The 13,641-nt window shown below is 41.9% G+C and overlaps 1 protein-coding gene across 2 annotated transcripts; it reads right to left on the bottom strand.

The window, feature by feature from the left end:
• Positions 1-1,294: 1,294 nt before the first annotated feature.
• LOC147135704 (ER degradation-enhancing alpha-mannosidase-like protein 3) lies at positions 1,295-12,865 on the bottom strand. 2 transcript variants are annotated; one of them, XM_086052721.1, is made up of 21 exons: positions 12,702-12,865; positions 12,153-12,393; positions 12,018-12,063; positions 11,280-11,380; positions 10,637-10,676; positions 10,442-10,554; positions 10,205-10,358; positions 9,665-9,799; positions 9,142-9,247; positions 8,968-9,065; positions 8,711-8,836; positions 8,541-8,624; positions 7,898-7,981; positions 7,507-7,631; positions 6,072-6,237; positions 5,720-5,877; positions 5,514-5,625; positions 5,251-5,424; positions 4,169-4,334; positions 3,889-4,080; positions 1,295-3,229 (listed from the first exon to the last, which is right to left on the bottom strand). In XM_086052721.1, the coding sequence occupies exons 2-21, from the start codon at positions 12,254-12,256 to the stop codon at positions 3,075-3,077; spliced, it is 2,439 nt and encodes an 812-aa protein (XP_085908847.1). In that variant the 5' UTR covers positions 12,257-12,393; positions 12,702-12,865; the 3' UTR covers positions 1,295-3,074. The 2 variants fall into 2 exon arrangements, with proteins under 2 accessions (XP_085908847.1, XP_085908846.1); XM_086052720.1 differs by having other exon boundaries at positions 12,153-12,855.
• Between the last annotated feature and the right edge of the window lie 776 nt (positions 12,866-13,641).

The raw sequence follows: 13,641 nt of genomic DNA, 5'->3' as shown, positions 1-13,641 counted from the left end.
ACATGCTATCAGCATAAATGTGGTTACATTTTATGTATTTGTTAGTTCTATACTAAAAAACAACAATCATGTATTATTATTGCTCAAATGAGTTTTGTTTAGGTAGAATTTAACTAAAAATGTTGCCTGAGATGGGACAGTACATGTGTATTATCAGATTTAGAATTGAAATGGCACAAACTCGGTACAATGGCCAATATACAGATTAGATCCTATCTCGTGGAAGCTTTTTAATTTTTCTGTCACTGTAGGTCACTAGCGTAGATAGATAAGCACAGATATATTGTGTAGTATATAACTTACTGCTACGCTCTTTGCCTCACTAGTAAGACAATTCAATACACAAATGAAGTAACTTTGTCTCACTAGCAACATTTTTCCACCACCACTGTACTGTATGACTTTCTGCATACTGCTAGGGCAAGTTTGGCATACTAGTAGGCCAACTACAGTAACTAACTGTACAAAACTACTCGTTGAAAAATCATGCCACCAACATAAAATTCTACTAGTTAAAATCTAACACTTTACCAATACTGGAGTGCTAGTACAGTTGTTGTGTGCACTGTCAACAATTGCAGTTTTGCCCATTTCGTTGTCCCACTAGTGAGGACAGGATATTTTTTAAAAAAAGGAAAAAAAAGTAAATGAAAATCATTTGGGCACATTTATACCAGTATGCTGCATGGAAACAGTATTTACCAAAAATATGAGGTGCCAAGGTTATTTAGAGCATGTCAGACTGAGGAAATGCAATAACAACATGGAAAATAAATGTAGAATTTGAGGTAAACATCGCTATTTCTGTGGTTGTTAGTAACTACGACCTTTTCACGGACCCTGAAGGCAGCAGTTTGCAGGGCAAGCAGACGAGGAAACAAGTGCAGCAAACGGAAACGTGATGACGTCTCAAACCAGTTGGATAACATCAACATCATAAATCGTAATTGCAATGTTTACCCTCTGCCTAAAGAGGCCGACAGAACGAACGGCCGGCGTTCCATTTGTTTGGTTATGTGTCTAATGGCAATGTCCATGTGCCACACAAACGTTTGAATTCTGCTTCCACATGTTAAAAAGGAGTGTACATTAAGAAACCGCAGCAAAAGTACGTTTCTCAGTTTTTTTTTCCTATTTATAGGTATATTTCAGTAGTCAAAATTTTAGGTTACAGTGACACACTTGCATGGAACGATAAGAGAGAAACAAACCACCGTGCCTTTTCGTAAGAACATTTCAAATTCATGATAGTTGCACAGCAGACTATTGTGCATAAATAAGACCAAAAACAAGCTCATACATTTTTATTTATTGACTGCCTTCGCTCTGAGACAGGAGCCTTTATTTCATTTTTTTTTTTTTTTGGCACATTTCAACCACTGATGACATGGCATTTTAGGAAACTGCTGCCCGCAGTAGAAAAACAAGGAGAGAAAAAAAAAATACCATTTGAAACTCATATCCTATTCATTTCTATGTATGAACAGCAACGAGCACAGTCCTGAGGTATAACTGTTGTCCACGTATCCCACTTATTCAATGCAAAAATAGGATGCATTCTGTCATTAGGATCAGTGAACAACAACAATAAAAACCTTGTAAAATCAAACACGCGAAAAAAAAAAACCCCTGGAAAATCAGCAGCGTGACGAAAACGTTCCACTGTGCAAACAAAAAGAAAAACATTTTAATGTTCTTCCCAAGCCAAAATAATACAAAGTAATGAACATACCGGATGAGAACAATACATTCATGTTGAAGAACTCTATAAATTATAAATGGTTCAAGTTAATTTCGTGTTGACACATTTCAACACAATTCAGTGGGCTCATACACGACTGTAATTAACTTATCGCATAACATCATGCTGCTTCTCAATAAGGATTATTAGGGCCACACTGAAAAATACTACTACCAGGAAAAAAATATCATTGAATTACAAAACAAAATAGTCAAGAGTTGGAATAAAGTTATAATAGTACAAGAAAAATGTCATTTTTGGAGCGTAGGGTTAGCAATTTTACAAGAATAGTCGAAATCTTACGAGAACAAAGTCAACTGTATGCAACAACTGTAGTGAAGTTGTAATTGGCTATATAAGTATTAATAAACCCCAAATATTACAAGAAAGTGCAGTTCAATAATGTTGTGATATGAGAAAAATGCGGGGAAAAAGGTTACCATTTGGTCATCTCCTAATGAGAAAATACATTTACTATTTTTTCATTACCAAAAAAAAAAATCTGAAATGACTTCAGTCTTATTTTCCTTTTTCCATCCATAGTGTGGCCTTAATACTCCTTTGTAGCATGCGGATGAAGAACTCATCTGATGGTAAAAGGTCCATACTGTAACTTGAATCCTTTCAACTCAACTGAATAAAGATTGCAGACTTAGAAGCTGGGAAAATTAATTGTGTGCTGCCTAAAAATGCAAAAACACTTCTTCCTACCTTGGAATGTGACTGTCAAGACAAAGTTGTGGGGATATTGTCAAAAGTGGGATGTTGAGACGGGAATCTTGTGTATTGTAGTGAAGAAGAAAAAAAAAAAAATACCAAGGCGCGCATTCTCAACCGCAGAAAATAAAACTCTTAAAATTCCCTGAAGCTGCTTCCAAGCTCAAATGATCACTCATTGAAACATTCACATCCCAGCTACTATTCTTTATCATTAACACGTGAGGAAAAAGGTGCAAAATCTAGATTAAAAACATTGCATAAAAACACATTTTTCTACCTTACGTGAACCCTCGCGGAAGGTTATCGCTTTAAGTCTCGAGTCAGTCGTTGGTACCAACCAAGAGCGACACAGGAGGTTCAATCGGGCAGCACCGGCCCAGAATAATAAACGAAGGGAACAGCTTTGGCCCGAAATGATCCACTTTTGTCATCATCGCAAAAGAGAGAATTAACGCTCCGTTTTCACTGTCGTCGTGAGCGCGTGGCTGTCCGCTCTCTGACAGGCTCTGAGGCTCCTGCGGTGGCCGTTTGGTGTTTTCACACACACACGCACAACGGGCAAGGCTCATTTCCGCGCGCTAGGGTGCGACGTATGCTAGTCATGTTGTTCGTCTCATTTGAGATCTTCACTTTCATCGAGAAGCACCTTCACAGACGGACCACTGGATTCCTCTTCCTCCTCCTCTTCTTCCTCCTCCTCCTCCTCATCCAGGTCCTCATCTTCAGAAAGTCTCAGTTTAATGTTAATAATTGGTTGTTCTCTCTTACCTGGACAAGGAGAGACAACAAAAAGGCTTAGGCTCGCTACCAGAGTCAAGTCAAAAATTTTCTTTGTAATGTTTTCTATAAGCCTCCACTAGTCTAAACACGGTATTCTGTTTCATGATGCATTTGTGGAATAAGAATTAAGCGTAATAATCCAGGCATCAAAAGAGGCTGACATTTTATGCAATAAGTGTTAATGCACTCGTTTTTAGCCACCTCCGGGGGCGGCCATTTTGTCTTCTGTCGACTGAAAATGACATCACAACAGCTCACAACGACCAATCACGGTTCAGATTCAGAAAACAGGTCAGCCGTGATTGGTCGTTGTGAGCAGTTGTGATGTCATTTTCAGTCGACAGAAGACAAAATGGCCGCCCCCACAGATGGCTAAAAACGAGTGCATTTTGCTGCTTAATTTATATTCCACAAACGCAAAATTAATCAGAATGCCCTGTTTCAACTAGTGGGCCTGCTGGTAAAACATATGTTTGGGTCAACTTCCGCTTTAATCAAATTATTCAAGTTATTCGATTAATTGTTGCAGTCTTAGTGTTGTAAATAGCTGAGTGGAAGCAAACCAGGTTAAATCAACAAGGCGACATCCAGTTGAACACTGACAAACTGGCTTGTCTGGTTTTGGGAGATTTTTCCTGTGGTCTCACCGTGTCCCAGCTGCCTCTCTTTAGGCAGCAGCAGCACGTCAACGTTGCGATGTTCCTCCAGGGCGGCGGCCAGCACGGCGCCCTCGCGGCTGAACAGGAAGACCAACGGCAAGGCGATGTCGTCGGTGGACTCGCCGTCGCCGACCATTTGGAAGAGCGGCGTTTCCTCGCTGTTGCTTCCCTCCCGGTGGTCTAAGAAAGAGGGACGAGGCGAACGCTCCATTTGAGTTGCGGCCTGCAGGGGGAAAATGACTGGAGGCGCTGAGGCGGTGACGCTCACCGATGAAGACGACTCCTATGGCGCCCGCCTCCTGCAGCCGGCGCGCTTTTGCCGCAAACATGCAGTCGCCGCGCAGCGCCAGGGCGATGTGGCCTTTCAGCTGCGCTGGATTTTCCAGTGGCCTGCATGCTGTGTAAGGGGATGCCTTTGCTATGCTGCCCTTTACCTGACACATAGGAGGATGTTCAAAAAGAATAAGAAACAGTGGATGCAAAACGTGAAAGGTTATTGATGTCAAGAAAGTAGGATTGTGGTACCAAGATGCCAGTATTGGGAGAGGAATTTGTTTGTTGTTGGTAGAAAGTGACCCGGGGGGGGAGGGGTTGGGTCGCGAGCGAATTGTGGCGAGATGTGGGCGGGGTCGTTTTTAACTCATGTCAAGGACTGAGTTGCATTTTTTTTTTTTTAAAACGAAAAGTCGGGTCAACAGCAGCAGCAGCAGATGAGCACCCGAAACACACCTAACACTATTTCATGTACTTTTTCTGTGCTAACGACTTGAATTTTAGTCTTGTAAAATTTAAAGTTAATTTTCGAAAGAATTCAAGAAGAAAACTCGAGGCTTTATTTAAATTCTTACTTTTTTTTTTTTTTACTTTGTGCTTGGAATATTGCAATTGGATTTTCTTTAAATTAGGCTTTGACTTGTCTTTGAATAAAAACTTTAAGCAGATAATTACGACACTACAATATTATTCAGTTGCCCAGGTAACAACCAATCATGGCTCAGCTTCAGAAAACAGGTGCGCCGTGATTGGGTGGGGCTGCATAGAATATATTATTGTGAAAAACATTTTTCGATTCACTTTAAATTCTAAAATGTGTTCGTACACATCAGTATCAGGCCCAATTTGAGCATTTTTCCTCTCTTCTGGTCAAAGTAAAAAAATGCGTGGGAGAAATTTCTGGTTCGTTAAATGAGGTAAAAAGGACTCTGGCATTTTCAGGGGGGGGGGGGGGCAACAGTAAAGAGGAAATCTGTACCACATTATTTGCAATTGCACAAAGTATCATCAGTGTAATAAAGATTTTCAAATAGTGTGGAAAAAGGTGTTGCGTCGCAACTGCCACGGGAAACTTACGCCGTGCTCCCGCTTGGTCAGATCCATTCCAAACTTGGCAGGGCCTGCCGTCAGCGCCGTCCTCCCCAGAAACGGAGGCGATATGAGCTGCACCACATGAGGCACCACTTCCTCCTCATTCACCGTTTGTCTCACCTCAGCCACAAGTTTCATCCGGTACACCCCTTTGTGCTCCTAAACAAACGGAAAAGTCCATTTACGCTCGAGCCTTCCCCATGTTTTCGCCGACTAAAATCCGGTACAATGCAACGCGTTATAAGTACCCTCCTGGTGTCTCCCGCGCTCAAATCATTGAGTGGGGTGAGAGAAATGCCCATGCTTTTTAGGAACTCCACCGGTTCCATGCCACCATCATGAAGTGGTAATTCAATTTCCCTGTACAAAGAGGTGCACGGCCACGTTAGTAGTCACAGTAAAAAAAAAAAAAAAAAATAGGCAGAAGAGTGAAAAAGGGGCGGGGCGGTGGCACCTGAGAGGTGAGGGGTGGACGGCTCGCCCCACGCCCGTCAGGTACTTGTAGCTGTCCCGGATGCTTTTGGCAAACGAAGGGTTGTTCGGGAATAACGTGTCTGCGCTCGGGCAGGTGTGCGCGAACAGATCCTCTTCGCGGACGGCGGCAGGAGTTTCCTAAGGCCAACGGCAAAAAAACATAAACGCGTTTCGACACGCGCCGCGGTTCCAACACAAACGAGGGAAAGAAAACGTTCAAACGCGGCGCTCCGGCACTTGTCGATTTATGCAAATGAGGGCGGAGCAATTCGTCCAATTGGAATGGACGTCGGAATGCAGTAGGATGCAATTTTAAGAGAGTCGGGACTGACCGTCGCGTTGCCTTGACAGGACGGCTGCGCGGTGGATAGAGACACGGGCAGAAGGTGGGCCTCGGTTGTGAAGATGTAGTCGTCAATATTGATGGGCAGCTGCGTCTTCTCCGTGAACAGCAGGTACAAGTATTTGAACATCTCTGCCAGAAAGAATGAGTCCATCCTAAGCGCAAAAGAGAAGCTGTTGAATTAACGTGTGTGCACTCACTGGCAAAGGTTGGGAGCATGTCGTTACTTTGGGAATAAAGTCACGCAAGTCATTTTTTAAAAAATGAATGACTGGATAACTTTGGTTCTGCGGGGTGCCAGGGACACTGTGTGTGCGTGCGTGTGTGTGTGTGTGTGTGTGGTCATGTGACTGCCTGGTTCCATTTGATTGGTGGAATGGAGTTTTGGTTATTTTGGTGTTGGTGAAACACAAGGCACAAGTTGAACGTGCAATAATAGGTAGCGTGCCCAATGTAGCTCATTGTAACAAAGGAAAAGTAGCATTTCCTGGTAACACAAGTAAAAACGACGTCAACCCAAACATATTTTTTTTCAAGAATATGTTCTCTGCAGGCCCACAAGTTCAAACACGGCATTCTGATTCATATTGCGTTTGTGGAATAAGAGTTAATGCAGCCGTTTTTTGCCATCTCTGGGGGCGGCCATTTTGTCACTTCTGTCCACTGAAAATGACATCACAACCGCTCAGGGCTCAGGAAACAACCAATCACAGCTCACCTGTTTTCTGAAGCTGAGCCATGGTTGGGTATTATCGGACACTGCGTGAGACGTGCCAGGCTGAGATGGCTAAAAGCGGGTGGATTTTGCTGCTTAACTCATATTCCACAAATACAATATTAATCAGAATGCCTTGAATCAACTAGCGGGACTGCGCAGAACAGATTCTGGAAAAAAAAATACGTTTGGGTTGACTTCCCCTTTAAGTAAAAGTAAAAAGTCAGATCATGTGGCACATTCTGCTATAAGAATTGTTCGACGACAATGAATTCATTGAAAGTGTAACAAACAATCCGCCTTCTAGAATGACGTTAAGTAGCGCGCAGTCCTCTGCCAAGGTGGGAACAAAATTTACAAAATGACACATTTTTGCAATGGCTCGCTAAGCAAAAATACATCTAGCATTTGTATGATTACCCACTTTGTATTTTATGCACCAATTTGTCATATTATAAAAGAACATGGTGTCACATTACGTAACTGTCACACGATGGCAGCAAAAAAAAAAAAAAAAAAAAAAACACTTTTATTTGGTCAGATGTCTTTGAATGGTGAGTAATTTTACTTAAAAGTCGTTTTATCACAGTGTTGAACTTCTCCCTATACTCATTAACAGTGAGGGAAGTCCAAAATGTTTTCATGGTTAAGGCTTTCTGACGGCCACAATACGACGCTGGCATCAATTAAGCCACGGAAAGGACGGTACCTGTCTTCATGCGTCCCCGTGCGGACGTCTTGCACAGCAGCAAACCCACAAGGCACTCTGGCATAAGCATTGAGTTTTTCCACAATGGACTGGCCCACTCTGAGGTAGTAGGGGTCACCGGTGGCCTGCAGAAGAGGATCTTGAATTCAGTCCTTCTCAACATGATACATGATATCAATGGATCTAAAAGTAAAATAAAAATTGTACTCTAATGTTTACAAATGAGCCATTGTTTAGAATTAAAAGCAAACGTGTTCCACTGCACTTTAAAGTTAAATACAACTGAACTGTTCTGCATTTGGCCTTGAAACGTCAACTGTATTTGCCCTTGACGGAATGATTCCTTCATGAACCACTAGAGAGCGCCCACGTACTAATAGTCTATGATCACCTGATAGAGGTAGTAGGTGCTTTCTGCAAACTCTGGTCTCAGGAGGTGTTGGCCCCAGTGAACTCGGAATTCCGTGGTAAAAGCCTACAGAGAAAAAGGAATGACGATAACTAACATTGGTACAGGTGCATCGCTATGAAAATAGCCCTGGAAAACTTGCTTGCTGCAGAAATGGAGCAGAAATTAGAGCTGCATTAAATTATATTGATTGAAAAAAAAAAAAAAATGGCACGTGAAATTAATATGATTGCTGGTTGGCCCAACGTAAGTGAACTTTGTCTGGCCTGACACAGTCAGGTAACAGCCCAGTCGGTGTTCATGTAGAACCCTGGTATAATTCACTTAACGCGGAACTATTTCAGGATTTCATTTGTTATCATTTTGATGATGAAAGCAATTAAAAACCTCAAATTCACAATCGTGAGAAACTTCAATATTACTTGAGCTACATTGATACAAAACAAGAAATTCATATAGAAATGACAAAGGAATTGGTCTCCAGGAAAGTTTTAAATGAAGCCGTATAATATAGGAGTTTCACTTTTTTTTAATAACTAAAAAAAAAACGTAACAATATTATAATTTATTGAAATTTACCTGTATACTGCCTTACAGAGAAACTTTTTTTTTTTTTTTTTTTTACCTCTGGAAGAAACTTGTGCTGTTTGGTGACTTGGTACAGCATCTCGTGGGTTTCAATGGCTGGTTTCAGATCTCCTCTTAAGACCTGTGCGAAACGATAAGAACAGCTGCTGATATTTTGACAGCAGCGAATTGTGAATCTCCCCCCCAAAAAAAACGACAATAACAAACCTGTAAGCCGGGGAAAAACGCCAGCAGCGAGTCCATCCAGCTCCGCGCGCTCACGGTCGGGTTGTGCATGTGCACGTTAAGCAGCAAGGGAGGCTGACTGATGTACTTCATAATGGCACTGTAGTGCTGCTCCGAGCAAACGGCATGAAAAATACACGGGATAACACTCGTCACGTTAAACTCGAAAACCATAAACAGGCGGGAAAATTTCACAGTGGAGAAAGTGCTGGGAGAGAAAATTCCAACGAGGGACCTACAATGTTAAACCTTTCCAAAAAAACGTTGTCTCCCAGAAGAATGTAGGCCTTCATTAAGTATTCATAGTACGAGTCGATGCCGGCACCAACACCGCTTTCTGCAAAGACACAACACACACAGACAAATTAAAATTCAGATCAGATCACCACCGAGCCGTGTTCACGTTTCCTCACCCCGTCTGACCCACTCGCCATTATGGATATTGATGACAGTCCCCACTAGGTCGCTTCCTTTCTGTCGCCTCTCCCAGAGGACATCCAGAGCTCTACGGGCATGTTCCTATAAAATAGTAGAACTTATTTGATTTTATTTATTTATTATTATTTTTTTCTGTGTGTGTGTGTTGTTGTTCTTTCAAGAAAAAAAACACATTGTAACGGCCACGCAATCTGATTGGCCGCGTTGTGTCTAATGTAGTGTAATCCATTCCAATCCACAAAAAAAAAAAAAAAAGCAATTGTTACATTTTCAAAAAACAAAAAGAGTACTATATTGTATAAAAACATAATACTAGAGAATTTAGAGAGGTAAACGGGTTTTCTAAGTGTAATTATTATTGTAGGTAAACAAAAGGAACATTTCCAACCTTAAATGCTCAAATGCTAATAATCAATTAGCTCTAGAAGACAACACATAGTCTTCCTGCTGCTTGTCTAAACCGTGAGGAGTTTTTTTTTTTTTTGGGGCGGGGAGTACCTCAAACACAGACTCTCCCGACAGTCTACTCAGGGCTGCAAACTCCAGGATCATTGTTCCCGCACAAGCTGTGCACGTGTCCGACTCGGTGCCTATGCGCGAAAGTGGGTTCTGCACTCCGTAACGCAGATTCACCTGGACATAGAAGAATTTTCAACGTGTCAAATGACCTTGTTTTGCAATTTTGAAAAATTAACAAGAGTTGCAATTGCTGAAATGTTGCCATTCCAGAAAAGCAGCAACGTGACAAGTGGGTGCCATCTTTGTGGAATTTTCTTTAAAAAAAAAAAAGGGCCTATTTTTCCAACACAACAAACTCATGTTCTTCTGAAGCCATCGTCCGATTTTCAAAATTCTTCGTTCGCTGTACTCGGGTTGAAGTGGCCATTCCAACCAGAACACATCATTATAACAGATTGTCAGTATCGCCTTTCAGTTTTAAATCAAGAGATTTCCCATTCAGGAATTACAGCCATTTTAAGGATTTAGCGGTAAGACTCTGAGAGCTGAAATCAAGGCTGTGATTTCTAAGTGTAGTACCTTGGGGTAAGGAAGGCCACTTGAGGTGTTGAAGGCAGGCAGCAACCTATGGCCGAGCTCCGTAGCCATGTGGAGGAGCTCGTCTTCATACCACTGCATCCTCCCCCCGCGCTGACGGAGCAGGTCAGCCATCACGTGGGCCCCCAAAAGCCCCCTGGAATCATTGAGTGAGGTCAGGGAAAGTGCACCACCGTGCGTTTTTGTTTTGCACCGCATGCGCAATCAACGTATCAATACCCCAAAACTCTGATGTTGGTCTCAAACACCGATACCACCACGTCATTGTCCAGGCGTACATCCTGCACCGCTTTCCTCACGCCATCTTCAAACTCATCCAGCTTGTTTAACACCTGCTCACAAAGACGCCGATGCCGTGAGCGCCGCATATTTTAGGGAGGCTAACGAGATGGGAGGAAGAAAGCAACAACTCACCACCAGGGTATCGAGCGTGTCAATCAGTGTAAGTGAAAACCTGGAAAAAAAAAAACCCAGTCTTAAGAACGGTCTTTGCTGCTGTATTCTTGTGTTATGTCATTTGTAACGCGCTTTGTTACAGCTGCTGTGAAATGCGCTATGTAAATAAAGTTGTATTGTATTGATTAATTGCAGAAACATTGTATTCATTTTCTCGCAGTTGGGGGGGGGTCATCCAGACGTTTAACTGTGGTATCTGTGACTTTGTACGGCTTTGAAAGGCAGGGGGTCTGGATCGGTGAGTGACATGGGCGTCAGCGATGTTAACGTCCGTGCGTCGGGTGACTCGGCGTGAGTCGCGGCCAGCTTTTGTCTGATTTTTTTTCTTGCACGTTTATTTCTTACCGTTTGTTCAAGAAAAGCGATTGAAAGTGAATCAGCGGCCGTGTCCACGTTTGACATTCTCTGTCATGGACTCTTTTCTCCAGGTTCGCCTGCATTTTGCCAAATTATTTGCGTGCACCTGCATCAACATTAGCCCTTGTGGAAAAATGATCCCTACGAAGATTGAAGGCAAAGATTTTGCGTCGATCTTTTTTTTTGTAATTGAACCACTGGAGCCGTTCAATGAATCATTGCAGCTTAAAAACAGTGTACATACTTCCCCAAGGACTCGTCGATGTCGCCTCGGTTAGGCTCCTGGCCTCGTACTCGCCCCCTGCAGCTTAGAGGCATCAGCTCGTCGGCTGGATAGGCGTATTTCTGGAACACAGAACAAAATATGAAACTTTGTGTGAATATACGGGATCGAGAGTCGGCGCCTGGAATTGAATTCAATGGGATAAGGGAATTGAACCAATCGCTGTATTTGTCAATTTGACGCTGCAGATAGTTGTTGACTTTCAAACTTAGCTCGTAGCAGACGTGTCTGGCATCATGCATGCTGTGATCATAACGTCTCTGGTCAACTCAAGGCACATTTATTTATATAGCAGTTAATTAAGGAAACTTTGACTTGTTCCTCTTTTATCTATAACCACTTCAAAACATATGGAGGAATGGAAAATAACAGTATGTCGGTTTGTTGCGTTTGTATTATTGTTAATGTTTATCTCATGTATTCTACAAAGTGCACAGGTGCAGCTGCTGTGCTTTATAAATTGAGTTGAGCTGAGGCTCGATTACATGCTCAATTAAAAGCAATTTGCGCCCTTCAATTAAAATAAATAAGCAACTCTGACCAAATGGGCTGTAGTTGAGTTAAAAATAAATAAATAAATAATCCTCAAAGGTTGGTCCCGGCCTGGTTTCGTTCCAAGGCAGCTGTTGTTGATATATAAGCAACACTAACACAGTAGTAAGGTCCTAAGTACAGTAAATATTAGTAATTTCTACTTACCATGTAACTACCATAAGCATGATCAAACATCTCAACAATTCGATCCCTAAAAAAAAAAAAAAGAGAGAACTTCCATCAATAAAATAAGTCTTTTGACAGTCACTCCAAGCTGATATAACCCCAAAACAGTCTGACCTGATTGTGTTCTTCTCCTCTGTTGTCATGTGTTGGATCTCTTGACATCTTACCCAGTCAACAAGACTGACGATCAGGAATATTTGGAGCCAACACATCTTCATTAATTTGGCTGTACACTTGTGGCTATAACATCAGTGGATGCAGGCTTTCTCCCTCCCCCGCATTTCCATAATGACGTTTGAGCTCGATCCGGTCATGTTGGGGTCACACCATGTCAACGGGGTTGTTCGGTTGGCCGCTATATAAACAATGGAAGCGACGCAAGCTAACCTGACAGCCGACTCACTCGCGCACAAAAACACAGGCGAAGACACTGGCCAGTTGGATAAAAAGTCATTATCAAAGTGTTGATAAAAGCTGTATTGTGGTTAAAAAAAAAAAGGCTAACAGGCTAACAGTACAAGCCACGTATGCCCATTGCTAGCCAGCTAACAAATAGCATCATCTGTCCATTAGCAATGGTAGCGTGGAAAGCTAGGCGTAGCTTGAGGAAGTAGAGCGTTAAAATAATGCCCGGCTCGCCATAGAAGAAAGTATGTGTCTTACAGGCGAGCGGCCGGGGACACGTCGCCAGGAAATACCCCGGCCACACCGTCCCCTGACGTCCAGCAGCGAGCTGTCAAAAGGCATCCAGGAAGCAGTCCTCAATCCTCTGCAACATCGGGAATGCCATTAGTTTGTAGTGTTGCTGACGTCATAAATGCTGATTATCATAGGCCAGGCGACCTCAAATACTGTATCTATTTCTTTTCTTTGCTCTCGCTTGTCGTTATAATGACAAAGGAATGTTACTAAATGTTATTACATTGTAAACTTTAATCTTTTGGGAAAGTTTTGTACAGGACGTACTTTAAAAAAAAAAAGAAATTTCCATCGTTGTTTCTTAAAAGGCATGTTTTGAGATTTCAATTACTATGAATAAAATCACTCTTGGTTTCATTGTATTGTTAAAAAGTGTGTGCGTGTGTTTCTCTCTCTATATATCTCTCTATACATACATACTTATATAGCTATCTCTCTCTCTCTCTCTCTCTCTCTCTCTCTCTCTCTCTCTCTCTCTCTCTCTCTCTCTCTCTCTCTCTATATATATATATATATATATATATATATATATATATATATAAACATACATACACACACACACAACCTTTTATGAATAAAAAGACACGGTCCTGAATTAACCATAAGAGGGCAGTCTTATGTCGCTTTTTGATTTGGACTGTCCTTTGTGATTGACAGCAAACTATTCCTCTTTGGGATAAAAAAAAAACAACCAAATACATATTTTTGTAGTAGAGACTTGTTTTTTTTTTTTATTTCAAAAATGTTTTTCATATAAAGTACCAAACCAGTACGTAAAGGGAAAAATCATCTGTATAAATGAATGAACCCGCCCCTCTACCCTTGCCTCCCCTTAACTCTATGCACACACACACAACCTGTATGACAGCCGCTTACATTGCCCATAGCAAAAATCGGCCCTGAT

The sequence above is a fragment of the Filicampus tigris genome, chromosome 15 (genome assembly GCF_054856515.1).
Source record: "Filicampus tigris isolate MCC_2025a chromosome 15, RoL_Ftig_1.0, whole genome shotgun sequence".
Classification (NCBI taxonomy): Eukaryota; Metazoa; Chordata; class Actinopteri; order Syngnathiformes; family Syngnathidae; genus Filicampus; species Filicampus tigris.
The sequence above is the reverse complement of the archived record's forward strand: the minus strand, read 5'-3'. Positions and strand labels throughout refer to the sequence as shown.

Bases quoted from the DNA above. Each gene is read 5' to 3' on its own strand.
- LOC147135704 (XM_086052721.1), bottom strand. From the start codon at position 12,256: ATGAAGATGTGTTGGCTCCAAATATTCCTGATCGTCAGTCTTGTTGAC. The intron at 10,555-10,636 runs GTGAGTTGTTGC...CTTTGTGAGCAG, and splicing joins ACACGCTCGATACCCTGGTG to GTGTTAAACAAGCTGGATGA. The intron at 9,248-9,664 runs GTACTCCCCGCC...ACTATTTTATAG, and splicing joins CGGGAGAGTCTGTGTTTGAG to GAACATGCCCGTAGAGCTCT.